Source organism: Hyperolius riggenbachi, chromosome 4, assembly GCF_040937935.1.
Source record: "Hyperolius riggenbachi isolate aHypRig1 chromosome 4, aHypRig1.pri, whole genome shotgun sequence".
NCBI lineage: Eukaryota > Metazoa > Chordata > Amphibia > Anura > Hyperoliidae > Hyperolius > Hyperolius riggenbachi.
In genome coordinates, this window is record NC_090649.1 from 290,304,205 (window position 1) to 290,328,086 (window position 23,882).

Here is a 23,882-nt window from a genome sequence, read left to right on the forward strand (position 1 = left end):
TACTGGTCCCAGACCATTACTGGTCCCAAACGATCATTTCCGATTGTTTATATGAAGAATCGCTGGTAAACAATCGTTTGGCAAATTGTATCGTTACTGGCCACCTTTACTGTTATTTTAATTTTAGATTACCACTAAAGGAATCAGTGTGTTGCGGGTATTACTGGCATTTGTACATATGTGATATATACAGTATGTGAAGTGTCTTCTGCTACTTACAAAACTCTGAACCTTGCAGTGAGGGGGAATTCTATACCGTGCCTTATCAGAGTACCATAGCAAGCGCTACAAACGTATGCCTGCTAATTGGCAATGACGAGAGCTATACTCGTCCTGCCCTGAGCCCCTGCGGGTCCAATCACTTTAAAGGACATTATCCCCGCACTTTGATTGGCTGGCTGTCAAGTTTCCTATCAAGTGTCAGGCAGCCTATTGGGCTTTTCAAAGTGCAGGGAAAATGTCCATTAGGACCGCACATGAACAAATAGCTGATAATGCACAGGGACTCTAAAATGTACACACAAATACTAGAACTGCATACAGTACAATGAAAAAAGGCGCCTGCGAATTTGGGCACCAGGTAAATACTGTTAGTAAAATATCAGTAATGTTAAAACTAAAACTAACACTAACACCTACCAATACCAAACACTAAGGACCCCAATGACTACAGCTAACACTAACTAGTGACCTCTTCCACAGCGCTTGGCTATACGTTATTATATGTAATAATATAGACAGTGTATGTACAGTATTTATTTAAATATCCGCTTCCAGAATCTAAGATCATAAATAGGCAGCATGCAGCCCTGAAACAAATTAATTAGACAGTATGTGCCCTTCAAGCAACAAAATGTGATTTCATGCACACCCTAAACAACATAATAAGACAGCATGACCACCCAAAGCAACATAATAAATCAGAAAACACCCTAAATAACTCAGTGTGTATCCCCTAAAGAGTGTGCAACCCTTTAAACAATGTAAATAGGAGGCATATTCCACCCACAACAACATAATTTCGTAGAACAATCCATTAAAAAAAAAAATTAGGCATAATGCAACCCTAAACTACCAAAATTAAGCAGAGGGTCCCAACATAATTAGGAACACCCAAATATAATTAGGCAGCATAAAAACCAGAAATAGATAAGAGAGTCCACCCAAACATAGTTAGGCCATGTGTCTCTAAACATAATTAGGCAGTGTGATCCCAAAATAATCAGGCAATGTGGCCCCAAACATAATTAGGTGCAAATGCTCCCAAAACATAAACAAGCATCCAAAAAAACATAATTATTCAGTGAGCCCTCATAACACAAGTAAGTTGCGTGCCACCCAAACATAACAAGGCAGTGGCCCCAAAACATAATTAAATACCCCATGTCATTGATGGTCAGTGGTGCCGTGCCGCACCTGTAACAAGACTATACTGAGAGACTTAGGTTATGCAGTAAAAAAAAAGAAGACAAAGACTTATATAGCGCTTTTCTCCTGGCGGACTCAAAGCGCCAGAGCTGCAGCCACTAGGACGCGCTCTATAGGCAGTAGCAGTGTTAGGGAGACTTGCCTAAGGTCTCCTGCTGAATAGGTGCTGGCTTACTGAACAGGCAGAGCCGAGGTTCGAACCCTGGTCTCCCGTGTCAGAGGCAGAGCCCTTAACCATTACACTATCCAGCCACCACAGTATAGCACCTATCACTAGTCCACATCATACAATTGCAAATGTCTCCAAGACTGCTGGATGATATACAGTGTATATATATTCTGTAGGTGGTTTGGAACTTTTTTAATACCTCTGGAATAAATATTGCAGCATTAGCTGTTCCTTTATAATGTCATAAATTGAGACCATGTAGAACTGCACTTTTCAACAGTAGCTTACTTGTTTTCTCCAACTATTAATATGATGCACAAACGGAGAAAAATCTAGGACACAAGGTAGGAAGAAAATGTTATGTCAATGTTTTTATTTTTATAACAATAAATGTATTGTTACTCAAGTCACACTTCATTTTTCAAAGTCACATCAGTAGCCAAAGCTTTAAAGTATGCCCATGTATTCTTGCATCAAAAGATATCTCAGAGCATCTCTGTGAAAGAGAATTGCGACCAATATGCATGTTGTGTCCTTATAGCCTTGTAATTGCTCCTTGTTCTCTATTCCTTATTTTACAGAAGAAAGGAAATGTTAATGTTCTTCCATTTTTTATGGAAGTGATTATTTCTGAGTTTACATATTCAGCTGAAATACAGTTTTTGTGGCACTGGTGGGGTGAAGTGCTCTATCAATATGTTTCTCACTTATCATCAGGGGCGTAGCAATAGGGGTTGCAGAGGTTGCGACCGCATCGGGGCCCTTGAGCCAGAGAGGCCCCGAAGGGCCCTCCCTCAACTACAGTATTAGCTCTCTATTGGTCCTGTGCTCATAATAATCTCTTCTATAGATACTTTAAATCGGGTCAGGAAAATATGGCGTGGGGAAAAAATGGCGCACAGTGATAAATCTTTTAAAACGGTATTTATAGTTTTAAGGATATGCAGTAACTTTATTTAAAACGCTATTTATCGTTGGTCTGACTCCCGCCCCTCATGTCCTGCGGTGTCCCCCGTTCCTGTCTTCTGCTTCCCCCGCCCCCCTCGCACGTCCAATTTTGTCTCCCAGTGATTTCATCTCTGCCCCGGACTGGAGTGTAATGCTACAACAGTCCTACCTAAGCAGATCTTACGAACAGCTGGTGGATGTATCTGCTCGCTGCCGCCGGAGACTTTCTGATGCACCAATCACGTTGGGGGCGCTGCTCCAGAATTGCCAATCACCGCTGCTCATTTCTCTGCTCCGTCTGCTAATTGGACCCAATGCTCCCGCCTCCGAGACCATCGCGTCCAATTAGCAGACGGAGCAGAGACATGAGCAGCGGTGATTGGCAGTTCTGGAGCAGCGCCCCCAGCGTGATTGGTGCTTTAGAAAGTCTCCAGCGGCAGCGAGCAGATACATCCACCAGCTGTTCGTAAGATCTGCTTAGGTAGGACTGTTGTAGCATTACACTCCAGTCCGGGGCAGAGATGAAATCACTGGGAGACAAAATTGGACGTGCGAGGGGGGCGGGGGAAGCAGAAGACAGGAACGGGGGACACCGCAGGACATGAGGGGCGGGGGTCAGACCAACGATAAATAGCGTTTTAAATAAAGTTACTGCATATCCTTAAAACTATAAATACCGTTTTAAAAGATTTATCACTGTGCGCCATTTTTTCCCCACGCCATTTTTGACTGTACGCCTTTAAATAGTGGTAATCATTAACAAACTGTTCTGCTCACCTTCTTGCACCCCTGACACTGTAGTTGCCATTGGCAGGTTTTCGTGCGCCGTATCAATTGTTATGTATAGAGTGCTTGGGGGGCCCCACTGTAAAACTTGCATCGGGGCCCATAGCTCCTTAGCTACGCCACTGCTCATCATGCAAAATGTCTTCCCCTTTCTAAAGTGACACCTTCTTTTATACCATGTCAGTATCCTTCTTAACTCGGTCATGTGTAAAAAACTCAGCTTCAAGAGTTAAAGCTGGCCATGCACTGCACATTTGGCCATCAGATAGATCCCATTCAGATCATTATCTGATTCAAACCCTCCACACACTACACACAGATTTTCAATAGATTTCAGCATAAAATGTATTGAAAATCTGTGCGCACCTGCCGGTTATCCAGTACCCATCCCCCCACGGGCCATGCATTGTGGGGGCAGCTTGTCCTCTCCTGTCTGTGACATGGTTCCTGTGTCTTCTCTCCTCATTATCTCCTTCTTGTCTCTTCACTCCGAGTCCTCAGGCTCTTGTGTGACAAAACTAATGCTATAGTGGGAAAGAACTAGGGTCACCATGGCATGTACCTTATGTGACCACTAGAGGCCTGTAGTATTTGGCCTCTAGCATTTGGGCTGTCACACAGGCATCCTGGAACTCCAGAGTGACGAGAGAAGAAGGAGCAGCCAGCGGGGAGAGAAGAGATTGGAACCGCACTGCGAACAGGTGAGATTAACTTCATCACTCATTGAATTGATTGCTGCAAGCAATGCACTCCCAATCGGGCACCGATTGACTGAAATTTTTTGTACTGCACTATTAAACAAATTGACAGTTTTCGTCTGAAAATCATTTGATCATTTGCGACTTTCCCTCTAGCATTACTCTGTACAGGGAGAAATGCTCGCGTGTCACATATACAGTACTTATACTGGGGGCAACTATACTGACTACCTATATTGGGGGCAACTATACTGTCTACCTATATTGGAGGCACCTACTTAGCTAACCTATACTGGGGGCCCCTATCTAACCTATACTGGGGGCATCTATACTGGCTACCTATACTGAAGGCACCTACCTAGCTAACCTATACTGGGGGCAACTATACCTGCTACCTATACTGGAGGCACCTACCTAGCTAACCTATACTGGGGGCAACTATACTGGCTACCTATACTGGAGGCACCTACCTGTCTAACCTATACTGGGGGCACCTACCTATTTAACCTATACTGGGGCAACTATACTGGCTACCTATGCTGGAGGCACCTATGCCTGGCTTCTTATACTGTGGGGGGACCTATACCTGGCTACCTATACTGGGGCAACTAGACCTGGCTAACCTTGGCTAACCTATACTCCATGTGGGGGGGGGGGGAGGCGCAATTTTTACACCCTGGGTGCAATTTAGCCTAGAAACTGCCCTGGTCATATCAGACATGCACTACTTTGTAGCAGTAATGCATTCCTTGTTCATCTCTGGCACAGACAGTAGCTTTTAATTTTATCCAAAGACATTACTGTTAACCAGGCCACCTTCATAACTTTTGCCCATTTTGTCATGAAACAGGAGGATACTATTCTCAGATCTACAAATCAAATGCATCAACTCCTCTGAGAATCATTAGTTTAAACACAAATCTGTACTACGGTCCCAATAAGGAAACATTCAATGTTACCGACCCTGCTGATCAATTTGCCTGGCTGGAGGAAACACTGCAATATTCTCGCCAAAACAATGAAAAGGTAACCCAACTTGGAAATACCAATTTTGTTAAAAATGATTCAACATCTGTAATTGTGATAGAAACCATTTTGTAATTTAAAATGTTTGTGTGCTTAAACTTAAAGGATCTATAAGCTGAAAAAAAGTACTGCAGCTTACTTACTTGTGGCTTCCTCAAGCCCCTAGAAGTCTCTGTGTCTCTCGCTGCAGTTCCGATGTCACCCAGTCTTCTGGTGTCCCCTTTGTAGCAGCTTCCGAAGTGGCTGGGTTGGCGGCTTCTGCGCATGCGCATCACTCCCATGGTCGGGGGCATTCTGCATAAGCCTGCACAAAACGCTTCCAGCCATGGGATTGTGTGTAGAAGCTGCTACCAAGAGGGCACCAGAAGACTGGGTGACATCGGATTACATTACAAAAATTACAATTACTAAGAGGACAGCAATTTAAAAGTATAGCATGCCTTCTTTAGTATATATAACAGTTTCCAATGTCCAAATTTAATATTTTAAGCATATAAATATCATCACATATCATGGATGTCTTACAAGATAAAGGTAGTCACAGAAGTTATTTTAAGCTAGCCGAGTAAGCAGCGGTACACTCAGCCACCTCTAGAAAGCCAGTATCAATAGGTACAAGTGTGAAACAAAGGATATAATAACACATTTCCAAAATGATGCAGACAATTTTTGGACTCTACACATTTCTTGTACAATGCTTATTTGCTCAGGAGCATTAGTTGCATATTTAAGAAATGCAATACAGTATTTATTTTTAAGCAACCACAGAAGTTGATATTGTTGTGGCAATTGCAGTGAGAGAGAGTGGGAAAATCTTTTTGATGGTATGTAAGTTCCAGATTTTTCTTATCTGTACTGCCATTTTAATCCTATCTGGGATTTTGTGTCCTCCCTGAGAGGTGATTAGACAGGTGCTCATCCTTTAGACTGTGATAAAAGTAATTTTTTTTCCAGCAGAAGTACATTTTTTCCACTGCCCAATACATGTGCTAGGTTTTGTAGCCACCTAGTGGCCAAATGAGATAGTAACTACAGTAAATTAAAGGAGAAAATAGTACCGGAGCTGAGAGCTCTAATAACCATTATTTAGGAAAGTAAACATGTGATGAGGAAATTAATTTATCCAGTTCTTTACTGAAGTCTGCATCATTATGAGATAAGTATACAAAAATAGTGTATCCAAGCCACTATACTGGTGTTTGTTGGCAATATTCATTTATATGTATAAAAGGTATGTGTCTGATGCATGAACTGCTGGTAAATTTACTGTACATGTATGAGTAACATGAGCATAGCTATGGTAACAAGCATTAAGCTTAAGTAGCGTTATCATAGCAATGCTCACTGTGGGTTGCGCTACCGGTGCAAAGTGGGGTGATCTGCTGGCATTAGTAACTGTAATTTTTTTTTATTATTATTGATTACAGTAATAACATTTACCATTCCTGCATCAGGCACTATGGCAGACAATGAAGGTGTTCATCAGTATTGATCCACAGGTGTAACTGTAGCAAGCATGAATTTTGCAGCAAGGTCTCCAACGAAAGCGAATGGTGCAAGCAACGTACGTGTCTCTAGAGGTGGCATATGCTCTTCCACTGAATCGCTCTTGAAATGGAAAAGAGGGTCACCCTACACTGCAAACTCATTTAAACAGAGTATTCCCCCTGTGCATCTGGTTTAAAAAAAGGGCCTTTACCTTCGAAAAACTGTAAAAAAAACTTTGAAAAGTTGGTATATACATATATCACAACTTTAAAAAAAAATTTTTAGTATTTGTGAAGGGAAAGTCTCTGAGAAGGGAAAATCCCTATCTTTTCGGAATGCTGGTAGCCGCCAAAACCGCCCCTCTCTCACACTCTCACACTCCTTTGGGCCACACTGGCCCACTTTTATTTTCGTGACCTCTGGGTCATGATGCTGGAAGGAGAGATCTCTCTCTCACAGCAGCATGCAGGGAGGCAGGAGAGCAGCAGGAGGCACGGCCAGGGAGAGAGAGCTCCCCAATGGCAGCTCTGGAAAGCCTGCAGGAATGCCCCTAGTGGGTGTTTTGAGCAGGGAATCCCTTTCCTCTATTTACCCTCCGAGATAGCGACAGATGTCTATGAGGCATGTCATGAGGCAGAGAACATGCCTCTGTGTCCCATCTGCCTCCCAAGGAGCCACCTCGGGTTCTCTCAGAGGTGGCTTTAGAACACGCGTAGCCTGGGGCGAGTGTATGCGGGACCTGGAGCCATAAGTGTAGGCCCATATACCGTACCACCACATTCACGGGCTTGTCCACCTCTAATGCAGTATGCCTTATTATTGTTTAACAAATTGTTAAAGGCCACTAAGCCAACCAATATAGGAACAATTGCAATACTTAATGTAATCAAACAGCAAATGGTGCTACCATTCTGATTTGCCGTCTGATTACATTATGTATTGTAATTATTCATATATTGGTTTAGTGGCATGTAACCAACTGATGGGTTCTAGGCAGGCTGTGAATGGGTGCTAGGCAAAATTGGAAGTCCAAAGTTTGTATTTCTATCCAGACACACTCCCAGCAAGCCTAGTACCCATCCCCAGCTCCCCTGCCAGCCTAGCACCCACCACCAGCCAGCCTAGCACCCATCCCTAACTCCTCAACCAGCCTTGTACCTATTCCCAGCTCCTCAGCAAGCTTAGAACCTATTCCTTGCTCCCCAACCAGCCTATCACCAATCCCTATTCCTAATGTTTGAGGTGACTAAACCTCCTGGATCTGCACTGTAGTGCACGCTATAGCATCTATTTGCTGTGGGCAAGTCCCACTAGTTTTATACGCAATTAAATAGCGCTGCACCTTGATACACAACCAGTCTATATTAGCTTAAATAATGATAATTGGTCTCATGTGTATATTTAAATTGTATCAAATTTTATTAATAGATATACAAATAAAAACCTGGGGTATGGATGGGATGGGGTTGGGTAAAAACACTTATGAACAGTAAACACACTGCGGGGCTACGTTTATCACTTTGCTGGCCAGCTATATTTATATATATTAAGGTTACTCATGCATACATACACTCAGCACATTCAACCTATACCGGTTTTAAACAGTGGTACCACTTAATTAGTCCTTTTGGCTGCGCAGCAGAGGGATAGATGCTGTTAGTAAGCAGTTATTAGCAAGAGTATGCTTTATGCACATGCATGCAGTTCAGTTGATGGCAAAGATCAGTCATTTAGTTGTGCCCAGGCGGCTAGTAGTGCATGCTTTAGCGTTAGAAGAGACAGATAAACCTTTAGGACTGTTTGTTTATCTGTCTCTTCTAACGCTAAAGCATGCACTACTAGCCGCCTGGGCACAACTAAATGACTGATCTTTGCCATCAACTGAACTGCATGCATGTGCATAAAGCATACTCTTGCTAATAACTGCTTACTAACAGCATCTATCCCTCTGCTGCGCAGCCAAAAGGGCTAATTAAGTGGTACCACTGTTTAAAACCGGTATAGGTTGAATGTGCTGAGTGTATGTATGCATGAGTAACCTTAATATATATAAATATAGCTGGCCAGCAAAGTGATAAACGTAGCCCCGCAGTGTGTTTACTGTTCATAAGTGTTTTTACCCAACCCCATCCCATCCATACCCCAGGTTTTTATTTGTATATCTATTAATACAATTTGATACAATTTAAATATACACATGAGACCAATTATCATTATTTAAGCTATCACCAATCCCTAGCTCTCCAAGGCATCCTAGCACCCATCCCCAGCTCCTCAGCCAGCCTAGTACCCATCCCCATCTCCCCAGCCAGCCTAGCACCCATCCCCAGCCAGCCTAGCACCCATCCCCAGCTCATCAACCAATCTAGTACCCATTCCCAGATTTCCAGCCAGCCTAGCACCCATCCCCAGCTCCCTAGTCAGCCTAGCACCCATCCCCAGCTCCCCAGTCAGCCTAGTACCCATCCCCAGCTCCCCAGCCAGCCGAGTACTCATCCCCATCTCTTCAGCCAGCTTCGAACCCATTCCTTTCTCCCCAGTCAGCCTAGAACCAATCTCCAGCTCTCCCATGAAGTCTAGCACCCATCTCCAGCTCCCCTGCCAGCCTAGAACCCATCCACAGTTCCCCATCCAGCCTAACACCCATTCCCAGCCAGACTGGGTACAAAACCTCAAGCTCCTCAGCCAGCCTCTACCTATCCCTAGCTCCCAATCAAACCTAGCACCAATCACCAGATAGTCTGGAGGCTCAAGCCTGAGCCCCCTGCGGCTCCAGTGTATGCTCGACTGACCTAAATGCCCCTGGGCCCCTCAGGCTCAGGCTCTTGCACGTTACCTTAATCTGACATTTAGCAAGCTTCACGTCAGTTCAGAAATTCATTACAAAAAAGCAAATGGCATAGTACAGTAAAGTATGCTGAAGACAAAAACCTAAGCAATAAAGGGAGGTTGGTGCAAAATATAAGGTGTGTAAAACAAAATAGGAAGATCTGTGTATTTGTTAATGACACACTGCTCAGAACACAAACAGCTAGACCTCTGTAGACCTTTCCTTCACCACCACCAAAATGAGCATTGCATGGCAGGCATGACTGCAGGGCCCCCTTCAGGAGCGGGGCCTGGGGCGATCGCCTCACTCGCCCCCCCCAAGGCATCATCTAGGTTCTCTTTAAGCTTGATTTTGCTGAAAATAATACCTGGATTATTCCTGGAGTTTAACAGCCTATCCCCCAGTAAGCAAAAAACATAAAAACATCCTTGGCCTGCTGAAGTGGTGTTTTCTGTAAGTCTGCCTCTTACAATAATCTATAATCTGCCTCTCAGTTCCATTCTTGTTCTTTGTAATGTGAGGAAAGTGCAGCACGGGCGCGGCGCTGGAACATTTCAGTTATAATGCTGCTGTGAGGACGAGGACAAGCAGTTCAGGTTGGTAAGAGCGGCATATGACCCCCAAAGTCAAGAGTCCTGAGTGCATTCACCTTTATCACTTAATCAGGCACAGGCTAAATCTCAGTAACAAATGATTATTGATAGTTAATTACCTGCTTGCAACAGTGCTTTGCCAGGATTTCTGGCACTTTTCCTCAATGATCACTTTCTCCTTCATAATGCCAAACCATAATGCCCCCCCCCCCATAATGCTCCCCCCAATGATGCCTGACCCAATCCTCCTCCCCAATGTCCCTCCTAATTTCTAATCCTGGCCTCCCCCAATTAAAACTCTGACATACATACTGTAGCAATATGTAGTATTGCAGTTTATCCACTAGATGTCTCACTACTATTATTAAGGATTCAGTTTTGTACAACTTGTTGGTTCCTCCCTGTGTATGTTAGAGATGGGAAGTTCGGATCTTTTCAATGATCCGGATGATTCGAATCGGATCATTGACGAGATCCGGATCTTTGATCCGAATCTCGGATCATTTTACTACCGGAAGCATTCGGGGGTGAAATGAACAGCAGGACAGGTCTGTGGACAGGAGAAGGGGAGGGGGGTGGACACACAGAGAAGGGGAGAAGATGGACAGAGGGCAGGGAGTGGACAGAGATGGGGGGAGGGACGAGCAGAGAGCAGAAATGTTTGCACGTAATACCCACATACTGCAATCATATGCTTTACATATATTTCACCTATATGTTCATCTGTACACTTTGAAAGAAAAGGTCGCACAGTGAAAGAAAGCATTCCCAGAAGATAAGTGCAGCTGTTTAGTGCCGAGTGCAGGAGGATTATATTGCCTTTCAATCACACTGTCTGCAAAGTTACTGAGCTGTGCTGACCCAAAAGTTTCCAATGTGATCACTGTGCACAACTACGGAACAGACAGCCTATAATGGGCAGCACATTGCAGCCAGTATGTGTGCTCTACACATATCTGGCAGTGGCACCCATGTCCCCTCTCTCTTATCTACCTGTCTCCCTGCAAGGCTGCCTCCCATCCAACAGAGCGATCCCTGCTTCCAGGACCCCGCTGCCCGCTGAGAGGGGGCGTGTCGCTCCTGGCCCCGCCCCTTTTGCGATCCGAATCGTTCATTTTGATGATTCGGATGATCGACTCATAAAATAGATTCGGATCAAAGATCCGAATCGTTCATGATCCGGACAACACTAGTGTATGTGTAAAGGGCACAGGCTTGTGTGATAAGCATGATTAAAGCCTCTCAGTTATAATCTACCATGCGTGTCTGCAAATAGAAGAAACCTAACATAACAAACATGGTGACAGCGGTGTACAGGACTTCAGAGTAACAGAGCAACAAACTGAACTCACAAGAAGAGGCAGCAAGCCTACAAGGAAGAGGCAGCCACAGCAACTGTGAGTAAAGTATCCCTGCACAGTTAAAGACAGCATAGAGAGTGGATTGAAACCCCCTGGGAAACTAGATGTGAGTTCATCTAATCTGGCCCAAGCATGGAAGCAATGGAAAGAAGAGTTCACACTGTATGTAGATCTCACAGTAGCAGCCAGTGATGAAAAGCACAAAATTAAACTGTTCCACTACTTAATAGGAGAGAAGGGCAGAGAAATATCACAGACTTTAGTCAGAGGAAATGACACGAGAATATGACTGTGAAAGACATTATTCAGATGTTTGATAAACAATGTGACCCTAAAAAGAATGAAACTGTGGAAAGATTTAAATTTTTTTAAATAAATCAGGAGACTGGAGAAACCATAGACAGCTATGTTACAGAACTGAAAATACTAGCAGCAAGCTGTGAGTTCGGTGATCTCAAAGACTCTCTAATCAGAGACAGGATGGTATGTGGAATCCAGGACTCTCACCTGAGAGAGAGATTACTGAGAGAGGAAAATCTAGATCTAGAGAAATGTATTAAGATATGCAGAGCCTCTCAGCTCACAAAAGACAGCCTAAAGATGATTGAAAGTTCAGCTGATATTGGTGTGCATGCTGTATCAGTCACACGCAGGAGTCAGAAGTTTCCAGAAAGCACCATACAGTGTAAATAGTGTGGAAGAAGACGAGAGAGATAAGGAGAAGTGCCCAGCATATGGACAGTTGTGCAAATCCTGTGGAAAAAAAGAATCATTTTGCCACTCAGTGCAGACAGAAAATACTAAAACAGAGACCAGTAAACACAGTGACACAGAACATAGACTCTGACAGTGCTGAAGACTTGTGGTGGATACAACTACAGCCAGCAGCAGAGAGTGTTAATATGGTAAAGCAACATGAATATAAGGATGCAAAACAACTTTTTGCAACTTTCTTGCTGGATGAGAGACCAGTCAGATTTCAGCTGGACTGTGGAGCAAGCTGCAATGTTATTCCTTATACTCTAATTAACACACAAGTAACAATTCAGCCTACAGATCAAGTATCAATGATGTATAATAAAACCACCCTGAAACCCATGGGTACATGCAGACTGAAGATAAGGAACCCATGTAATAGGGAAAGTTATAGGCTTTAATTTATTGTGGTAAATAATGGAGATCACAGTCCCCTGTTGGGAGTAAAAGCAGTTCAGGCTATGGACTTGATAAAAGTACAGTCTCACAACATTATGTCTCTGGATGTCTCCCAGCTAACCAGCATGTTGGAGCAAAAGACAAGTGGTAATCTGGATTTACAGTTTGTACGGACACATTATGCAGATCTCTTTGAGGGTGATGGTTGCCTGGAAGGCACATACAAGTTTGAAATAGACTCGTCAATACAGCCCTCTAGATTATCAACCAGAAGAGTACCTGTATCTTTAATGCAAACACTAAAGGATGAGCTAAAAGATCTACAGTCCAGACACATAATCGCACCAGTACATGAAAGTACAGACTGGATAAGCAGTTTAGTGATTGTAAAGAACCCCTCAGACAAACTAAGAATATGCATAGACCCCAAACCTCTGAATAGAGCACTGAAGAGAAACCATTACCCCATGCCTATAATAGAAGACATTTTGCCTGATTTGTCAAAAGCTAGGATTTTTTCAGTATGTTATGTTAAAAATGGATTCTGGCATGTGAAATTAGATGAGCAATCAAGTTACTTGACAACATTTTCAACTCCATTTGGGCGTTATCGGGGGCTGAGATTGCCCATGGGAGCCAGTCCCGCTCCAGGAGTCTTTCAACAAAAGTTAAATCAAGCCTTAAGGCCCATACACACGTCGGATTTTTTTAAAACGACCCGTCGTTTGGATGCCCCATCGTCCAGTCATCCGCACGTCAAATCGGGCATGTGTACAGTCCGTCGTTCAGCTGATAAGACTGGTCTTGAGCGATCCGACGTGTGTATGGACCTTTAGAAGGACTCCCAAGAATAAAAACAATAGCAGATGATATACTGATAGTTGGGGAAGGCGATGACAAGGAATCAGCAATGAAAGATCATGATCAGAAGATGATACAATTCTTGAACAGGTGTAGAGAGAAGCAAATTAAACTAAATTTGGAAAAATTCAGAATGAAAATGCCTGAAATTCCATACATTGGACGTCTGCTAACCTCAAATGGTTTGAAAGTAGATCCTGAAAAAGTAAAGGCTGTACAAGAAATGCCTACACCTACAGATGTACGAGGAGTACTGCGGTTCCTGGGTATGGTCAATAACCTTTCTAAATTCTGTAAGCATCGCTCACTCTCAGACATGTGTGAGCCGTTGAGAATATGACTGTGAAAGACATTATTCAGATGTTTGATAAACAATGTGACCCTAAAAAGAATGAAACTGTGGAAAGATTTAAATTTTTTTAAATAAATCAGGAGACTGGAGAAACCATAGACAGCTATGTTACAGAACTGAAAATACTAGCAGCAAGCTGTGAGTTCGGTGATCTCAAAGACTCTCTAATCAGAGACAGGATGGTATGTGGAATCCAGGACTCTCACCTGAGAGAGAGATTACTGAGAGAGGAAAATCTAGATCTAGAGAAATGTATTAAGATATGCAGAGCCTCTCAGCTCACAAAAGACAGCCTAAAGATGATTGAAAGTTCAGCTGATATTGGTGTGCATGCTGTATCAGTCACACACAGGAGTCAGAAGTTTCCAGAAAGCACCATACAGTGTAAATAGTGTGGAAGAAGACGAGAGAGATAAGGAGAAGTGCCCAGCATATGGACAGTTGTGCAAATCCTGTGGAAAAAAAGAATCATTTTGCCACTCAGTGCAGACAGAAAATACTAAAACAGAGACCAGTAAACACAGTGACACAGAACATAGACTCTGACAGTGCTGAAGACTTGTGGTGGATACAACTACAGCCAGCAGCAGAGAGTGTTAATATGGTAAAGCAACATGAATATAAGGATGCAAAACAACTTTTTGCAACTTTCTTGCTGGATGAGAGACCAGTCAGATTTCAGCTGGACTGTGGAGCAAGGTGCAATGTTATTCCTTATACTCTAATTAACACACAAGTAACAATTCAGCCTACAGATCAAGTATCAATGATGTATAATAAAACCACCCTGAAACCCATGGGTACATGCAGACTGAAGATAAGGAACCCATGTAATAGGGAAAGTTATAGGCTTTAATTTATTGTGGTAAATAATGGAGATCACAGTCCCCTGTTGGGAGTAAAAGCAGTTCAGGCTATGGACTTGATAAAAGTACAGTCTCACAACATTATGTCTCTGGATGTCTCCCAGCTAACCAGCATGTTGGAGCAAAAGACAAGTGGTAATCTGGATTTACAGTTTGTACGGACACATTATGCAGATCTCTTTGAGGGTGATGGTTGCCTGGAAGGCACATACAAGTTTGAAATAGACTCGTCAATACAGCCCTCTAGATTATCAACCAGAAGAGTACCTGTATCTTTAATGCAAACACTAAAGGATGAGCTAAAAGATCTACAGTCCAGACACATAATCGCACCAGTACATGAAAGTACAGACTGGATAAGCAGTTTAGTGATTGTAAAGAACCCCTCAGACAAACTAAGAATATGCATAGACCCCAAACCTCTGAATAGAGCACTGAAGAGAAACCATTACCCCATGCCTATAATAGAAGACATTTTGCCTGATTTGTCAAAAGCTAGGATTTTTTCAGTATGTTATGTTAAAAATGGATTCTGGCATGTGAAATTAGATGAGCAATCAAGTTACTTGACAACATTTTCAACTCCATTTGGGCGTTATCGGGGGCTGAGATTGCCCATGGGAGCCAGTCCGGCTCCAGGAGTCTCTCAACAAAAGTTAAATCAAGCCTTAAGGCCCATACACACGTCGGATTTTTTTAAAACGACCCGTCGTTTGGATGCCCCATCGTCCAGTCGTCCGCACGTCAAATCGGGCATGTGTACAGTCCGTCGTTCAGCTGATAAGACTGGTCTTGAGCGATCCGACGTGTGTATGGACCTTTAGAAGGACTCCCAAGAATAAAAACAATAGCAGATGATATACTGATAGTTGGGGAAGGCGATGACAAGGAATCAGCAATGAAAGATCATGATCAGAAGATGATACAATTCTTGAACAGGTGTAGAGAGAAGCAAATTAAACTAAATTTGGAAAAATTCAGAATGAAAATGCCTGAAATTCCATACATTGGACGTCTGCTAACCTCAAATGGTTTGAAAGTAGATCCTGAAAAAGTAAAGGCTGTACAAGAAATGCCTACACCTACAGATGTACGAGGAGTACTGCGGTTCCTGGGTATGGTCAATAACCTTTCTAAATTCTGTAAGCATCGCTCACTCTCAGACATGTGTGAGCCGTTGAGAATATGACTGTGAAAGACATTATTCAGATGTTTGATAAACAATGTGACCCTAAAAAGAATGAAACTGTGGAAAGATTTAAATTTTTTTAAATAAATCAGGAGACTGGAGAAACCATAGACAGCTATGTTACAGAACTGAAAATACTAGCAGCAAGCTGTGAGTTCGGTGATCTCAAAGACTCTCTAATCAGAGACAGGATGGTATGTGGAATCCAGGACTCTCACCTGAGAGAGAGATTACTGAGAGAGGAAAATCTAGATCTAGAGAAATGTATTAAGATATGCAGAGCCTCTCAGCTCACAAAAGACAGCCTAAAGATGATTGAAAGTTCAGCTGATATTGGTGTGCATGCTGTATCAGTCACACACAGGAGTCAGAAGTTTCCAGAAAGCACCATACAGTGTAAATAGTGTGGAAGAAGACGAGAGAGATAAGGAGAAGTGCCCAGCATATGGACAGTTGTGCAAATCCTGTGGAAAAAAAGAATCATTTTGCCACTCAGTGCAGACAGAAAATACTAAAACAGAGACCAGTAAACACAGTGACACAGAACATAGACTCTGACAGTGCTGAAGACTTGTGGTGGATACAACTACAGCCAGCAGCAGAGAGTGTTAATATGGTAAAGCAACATGAATATAAGGATGCAAAACAACTTTTTGCAACTTTCTTGCTGGATGAGAGACCAGTCAGATTTCAGCTGGACTGTGGAGCAAGGTGCAATGTTATTCCTTATACTCTAATTAACACACAAGTAACAATTCAGCCTACAGATCAAGTATCAATGATGTATAATAAAACCACCCTGAAACCCATGGGTACATGCAGACTGAAGATAAGGAACCCATGTAATAGGGAAAGTTATAGGCTTTAATTTATTGTGGTAAATAATGGAGATCACAGTCCCCTGTTGGGAGTAAAAGCAGTTCAGGCTATGGACTTGATAAAAGTACAGTCTCACAACATTATGTCTCTGGATGTCTCCCAGCTAACCAGCATGTTGGAGCAAAAGACAAGTGGTAATCTGGATTTACAGTTTGTACGGACACATTATGCAGATCTCTTTGAGGGTGATGGTTGCCTGGAAGGCACATACAAGTTTGAAATAGACTCGTCAATACAGCCCTCTAGATTATCAACCAGAAGAGTACCTGTATCTTTAATGCAAACACTAAAGGATGAGCTAAAAGATCTACAGTCCAGACACATAATCGCACCAGTACATGAAAGTACAGACTGGATAAGCAGTTTAGTGATTGTAAAGAACCCCTCAGACAAACTAAGAATATGCATAGACCCCAAACCTCTGAATAGAGCACTGAAGAGAAACCATTACCCCATGCCTATAATAGAAGACATTTTGCCTGATTTGTCAAAAGCTAGGATTTTTTCAGTATGTTATGTTAAAAATGGATTCTGGCATGTGAAATTAGATGAGCAATCAAGTTACTTGACAACATTTTCAACTCCATTTGGGCGTTATCGGGGGCTGAGATTGCCCATGGGAGCCAGTCCGGCTCCAGGAGTCTCTCAACAAAAGTTAAATCAAGCCTTAAGGCCCATACACACGTCGGATTTTTTTAAAACGACCCGTCGTTTGGATGCCCCATCGTCCAGTCGTCCGCACGTCAAATCGGGCATGTGTACAGTCCGTCGTTCAGCTGATAAGACTGGTCTTGAGCGATCCGACGTGTGTATGGACCTTTAGAAGGACTCCCAAGAATAAAAACAATAGCAGATGATATACTGATAGTTGGGGAAGGCGATGACAAGGAATCAGCAATAAAAGATCATGATCAGAAGATGATACAATTCTTGAACAGGTGTAGAGAGAAGCAAATTAAACTAAATTTGGAAAAATTCAGAATGAAAATGCCTGAAATTCCATACATTGGACGTCTGCTAACCTCAAATGGTTTGAAAGTAGATCCTGAAAAAGTAAAGGCTGTACAAGAAATGCCTACACCTACAGATGTACGAGGAGTACTGCGGTTCCTGGGTATGGTCAATAACCTTTCTAAATTCTGTAAGCATCGCTCACTCTCAGACATGTGTGAGCCGTTGAGACAGTTAACCCATAAAGATGTACTCTGGTAATGGACAGATGTACAGGTGACTGCATTCCAAGAGGTGAAAAAAGCGATTGCAGACACAGCCACCCTTAAAAGGGAACCTTAACTGAACGGGAGGTAAAGAGTTTTACTTACCTGGGGCTATTACCAGCCCCCTGCAGCAGTCCCGTGCCCTCGGCGCCGCTCTGGAATCCTCTGGTCCTCCGCTGTCACTTAGTTTCGTTTTTGACGACTCACCAGTCGCCGGCCGCCATGCGTATTATTGGACGGATTCACCAATGCAATTAGCGCTATTGCGGACCGCAACGCGTACAAAAATACGCGTTGCCGCATTCCGCACGCGTAGATATGCGGCAACGCGTATTGTACGCGTTGCGGTCCACAATAGCGCTAATTGCATTAGTGAATGCGTCCAATAATACGCATGGCGGCCGGCGACTGGTGAGTCGTCAAAAACGAAACTAAGTGACAGCGGGGGACCAGAGGATTCCAGAGCGGCGCCGAGGGCACGGGACTGCTGCAGGGGGCTGGTAATAGCCCCAGGTAAGTAAAACTCTTTACCCTGCGTTCAGTTAAGGTTCCCTTTAAATACTTTAACCCAGAGGAAGCTGTGGTATTGCAATGTGATGCTTCAGAAATAGGCCTTGGAGCTACATTAATGCAGAGAAAACAGCCTATTGCTTTTGCAAGCAGAGCTCTCACACCTACAGAACAGGCTTATGCACAGATTGAGAAAGAACTACTGGCAGTGCTATTTGGGATGGAAAAAATTCACCAATATACCTATGGATGACAGGTACAAGTGCATTCAGATCATAAGCCTCTGGAGAGTATTACAAAGAAGCCGCTATTAAATGCACCCAAACGACTGCAGCGCATGCTTCTTCAACTACAGAAATATGATTTTGACATCAGCTACTGCCCAGAAAAAGATTTACTTATTGCAGATACGCTGAGTAGAGCCTATTTACCCACTGGAGCAGAAGGTGGAAAGACATTGAGAATATTAACATGTGTGAGTACTTAGCTGTATCAAAAGACCGGTTAGAAGAAATACAGAGCAATACAGAAAAAGACAAGAAACTGCAGATTTTGAAAAATGTCATATTAGAAGGCTGGTCTAAATATAAACAACATGCATCAGTTTAAGTATTGCCCTTTTTCCATGTAAGAGATGAACTGTCAGTGCAGGATTGTGTCATATTTAAAGGTGAAAGAGCAGTTATACCAGAATCAATGAGAAGGAGCCTACTAGAGAGATTGCACTCCACTCACATGGGTGTAGAAGGATGTCTACGCAGAGCACGGGAATGTGTTTACTGGCCAGGAATGAATGATCAAATAAAACAATGGATTGTAAAATGTGACATGTGCATCATGGTCTGACAAGCAAAAGAAACTTTGCAACCATATGCAATTCCAGATAGGCCATGGTCCAAAGTAGGCCTAGATTTGTTTAGCTGGAATAACAAAGAGTACTTGGTAACTGTGGACTATTTCTCCAACCAGAGCCGGCCTTTGGGGGTGGCAAGTGGTGCGATCGCCCCAGGCCCCACGCCTGAAGAGGCCTCGCACCCTCTGCGGCAGTGGGGAGAGCAGGCATAGTTGTTACAACTCACATTTCTTCCGCTGATCATCGCAGCTTCCATCTTCTCCTCTCCCAGCATCTGACGTATTGGTAACAGCGCCCCCTGTGATGACGTGACCGCATGTCACCACAGGGGGGCGTTGTTAAATTCGTGAAATTTGAGTTTTAACTTAAGTGCCCGCTCTCCCCACCGCTGCAGCCACTTGCCACCTTTACTCAAGTAACCTACCTATCTAACCTGTACTGCAGGGCACCTACCTATCTAATCTATACTGTGGGGCACCTATCTATCTAACCTGTACTGCGGGGCACCTACCTATCTGATCTATACTGCAGGGCACCTATCTAATCTATACTGCGGGGCACCTATCCATCTAATCTATACTGCGGGGCACCTACCTATCTAATCTGTACTGCAGGCACCTATAATCTATACTGCGGGGTGCCACAGACCGCAAGGCCGGTCTGTGGATGGGGTCAATCGATCAGCGTCAGAAATCCTCTCACACGGTCATTTTGTTCATCACGAAGGGTAACCCGAGTTTGCAATTTGATGAACCGACTCACGGAGGGAGCGTTCGGATGCCAACGGATTCACCTCACACATACAATTCAAAGATCTGCCACCAAGCGAGTTACACAGCCCGCTACTGTAATTATACTAGGACTTCGAGAACACTCTATTAACCCTTTGCGGTATGCAGGAATCTGGGTCAGATCGGACTATCTGAGCCGGATTCACCCATACGGGTTATAAATATATACTTCTATTAAACACAGGGCAGCGAGTTCAGGAGAATAGGTAGGATATGTGTATGTTCAGCAACAGGTCATAACCGCTAAATGATTTTTAAAACATTTAATAACAAAAATGCATTACATACAGTTATATACACCAATTAACTTATACACACAGAGCTTCAAAATAAAAAGGAATAAAATCATAAAGTTCTTACTTAGTTAGCTGAGCAGTCCATTTGAAGAATGAAGAAAAAGAGTCCAGCTTAAAAGTAGGCATTAAGGTGAAGAGTCCTTGAACACAGCATGCGTCGGTTCTCCTTGGAACGCATGCCTGGACTTTCCTGGTCGATTAAATTTGGAGAACTGGGCAGGTTTGGTCCCGCCCCACTTTTATAGGACCTGAGTTTTCGGGCTGTCACTACCTGGAAAGTAGGTGTGTTTAAGGCAGGGTTATCTCCTGGCAGCCAGGTTGCCACGCTCAGACTCAGAGCAAGAAACGTACCAATTATTAATAATCTGTGTGACTCCGCCCCAGATTGGCGCATCGCAAATCCGAGACTATATTCATAAGCGGCCTGCGACCCTGTATTAAACGAGGCTATACATGCCTAGTCTATCGCATTCGCTCTACGTAGGCCAGATAAAGTGGTTTCTCTGATTCCTTATAGCTAGAAATTTGTAATTCCGGTGAATGATAGAACTGATTTCTAGGTATCAGGAAATGTGTTTTTTTCTTTCTGTGCCAAACCCATTTTGAATTATTAATAAATTAAAGTTTCCTTTGTTTGAATCTATGAGTTTGGAGGGAATCTTCTTATCTTACTGGTTCAAGCTGGCTTTCTTTTGGGAGAGGGCTGAAGCAGGAAATGGTCCTCGGCAGGGGGTCAGCCAGGCGTGAAACTCCTTGCTGACCTGACACAGGATGTGGGGGGAAGGTTACTGTACTCTCTGCAATGCTCTCAGAGGGGGGAAAAGAGAAAGGAAAGGCATTTATTGTACAGCTACACAGCACTGACAGTAGTGGTGCCGGACCATACCAAAATCGTTACGCACGACTTTCCGTAATGTTCGCCACACGGGGCACCAACCTACCTATCTAATCTATACTGCAGGCACCTATCTAATCTATTCTGCAGGACACCTACCTACCTAATATGTACTGCAGGCACCTATAATCTATACTGCGGGGCACCAACCTACCTATCTAATCTATACTGCAGGCACCTATCTAATCTATACTGCAGGACACCTACCTATCTAATCTGTACTGCAGGCACCTATAATCTATACTGCGGGGCACCAACCTACCTATCTAATCTATACTGCAGGCACCTATCTAATCTATACTGCAGGGCACCTACCTATCTAATCTATACTGCGGGGCACCTATCCATCTAATCTATACTGTGGGGCACCTATCCATCTAATCTATACTGCAGGCACCTAGCTAATCTATATTGCGGGGCACCTACCTATCTAATCTGTACTGCAGGCACCTATAATCTTAATCTATACTGTGGGGCACCTACCTATCTAATCTATACTGCGGGGCACCTACCTATCTACTTTACACTTCAGGCACCTATCTAATCTATACCTCGGGGGCACCTACCTATCTAACCTATACTGCAGGCACCTACCTATCTAATCTATACTGCAGGGCAGCTACCTATCTAACCTATACTGCGGGGCACCTACCTATCTAACCTATACAGAGTGTGTGTTTGTGTGTTTCGACAGTATATGTCTCTAGGTCCCACATATGACACTCGCCCCCGGCCCCGCATACTCTAAGGAATGTGACACGGCTGTCCCCTCCAGAGGCACAGGGGTGATCGGCTGTCCCCTCCAGAGGCACAGGGGTGATCGGCTGTCATAGTCTGAAGCTTATGACAGCTGATCACGGGGATTGGCTGGCGGGGGGGAGGGAGGGAGGGGGGTATACAAAGAAATAAAAAAACACACTTTTTATTAAAAAAACCCAAATAAACAAACACACACAAACAAACAAACATCTGGAGTCGATCAGACCCCACCAACAGAGAGCTTTGTTGGTGGGGAGAAAGGGGGGGGGGGGACTCGCTTACGTGCTGTGTTGTACGGCCCTGCAGCTTGGCCTTAAAGCAATTTAATAAAAAAAAAGCCCGGTCTTTAGGTGGGTTTAACACTGAGGTCCTCAAGTGGTTAATGTACAAACTCTCTAGACAGATCAGTATAGCTAGAGTTTTGGTTGAATTTTCTACATATACAGTGCTGTGAAAAACTATTTGCCCCCTTCCTGATTTCTTATTCTTTTGCATGTTTGTCACACTTCAATGTTTCTGCTCATCAAAAAACGTTAACTATTAGTCAAAGATAACATCATTGAACACAAAATGCAGTTTTAAATGATGGTTTTTATTATTTAGTGAGAAAAAAAACTCCAAATCTACATGGCCCTGTGTGAAAAAGTAATTGCCCCCCTTGTTAAAAAATAACTTTACTGTGGTTTATTACACCTGAGTTCAATTTCTGTAGTCACCCCCAGGCCTGATTACTGCCACACCTGTTTCAATCAAGAAATCACTTAATTAGGAGCTATCTGACGCAGAGAAGTAGACCAAAAGCACCTCATAAGCTAGACATCATGCCAAGATCCAAAGAGATTCAGGAACAAATGAGAACAAAAGTAATTGAGATCTATTAGTCTGGTAAAGGTTATAAAGCCATTTCTAAAGCTTTGGGACTTCAGCGAACCACAGTGAGAGCAATTATCCACAAATGGCAAAAACATGGAACAGTGATGAACCTTCCCAGGTGTGGCCGGCCGACCAAAATTACCCCACAGTGCAGAGAAAACTCATCCGAGAGGCCACAAAAGACCCCAGGACAACATCTAAAGAACTGCAGGCCTCACTTGCCTCAATTAAGGTCAGTGTTCACGACTCCACCATAAGAAAGAGACTGGACAAAAACGGTCTGCACGGCAGATATCCAAGGTGCAAACCACTTTTAAGCAAAAAGAACATTAAGGCTCGTCTCGATGTTGCTAAAAAACATCTCAATGATTGCCGAGACTTTTGGTAAAATACCTTGTGGACCGACGAGACAAAAGTTGAACTTTTTGGAAGGTGCGTGTCCCGTTACATCTGGCGTAGAAGTAACACAGCATTTGAGCAAAAGAACATCATACCAACAGTAAAATATGGTGGTGGTAGTGTGATGGTCTGGGGTTGTTTTGCTGCTTCAGGACCTGGAAGGCTTGCTGTGATAGAAGGAACCATGAATTCTACTGTCTACCAAAAAATCCTGAAGGAGAATGTCCGGCCATCTGTTCATCAACTCAAGCTGAAGCGATCTTGGGTGCTGCAGCAGGACAATGACCCAAAACACACCAGCAAATCCACCTCTGAATGGCTGAAGAAAAACAAAATGAAGACTTTGGAGTGGCCTAGTCAAAGTCCTGACCTGAATCCTATTGAGATGTTGTGGCATGACCTTAAAAAGGTGGTTCATGCTAGAAAACCCTCAAATAAAGCTGAATTACAACAATTCTGCAAAGATGAGTGGGCCAAAATTCCTCCAGAGCGCTGTAAAAGACTTGTTGCAAGTTATCTCAAACACTTGATTGCAGTTATTGCAGCTAAGGGTGGCCCAACCAGTTATTAGGTTCAGGGGGCAATTTCTTTTTCACACAGGGCAATGTAGGTTTTGAGTTTTTTTTCTCACTAAATAATAAAAACCATCATTTAAAACTG

General features: G+C 43.4%; 1 protein-coding gene across 2 annotated transcripts in view; it reads left to right on the forward strand.

Annotated features, from left to right (window-relative positions):
- SMPDL3A (sphingomyelin phosphodiesterase acid like 3A) overlaps positions 1–23,882 on the forward strand; it is an 86,235-nt gene that overhangs the window by 45,768 nt on the left and 16,585 nt on the right. For both annotated transcript variants that reach the window (XM_068231394.1, XM_068231396.1), the window contains one exon: positions 4,880–5,055. In XM_068231394.1, coding sequence (XP_068087495.1) covers positions 4,880–5,055 — 176 coding nt within the window. The remainder of the gene's footprint in view (positions 1–4,879; positions 5,056–23,882) is intronic.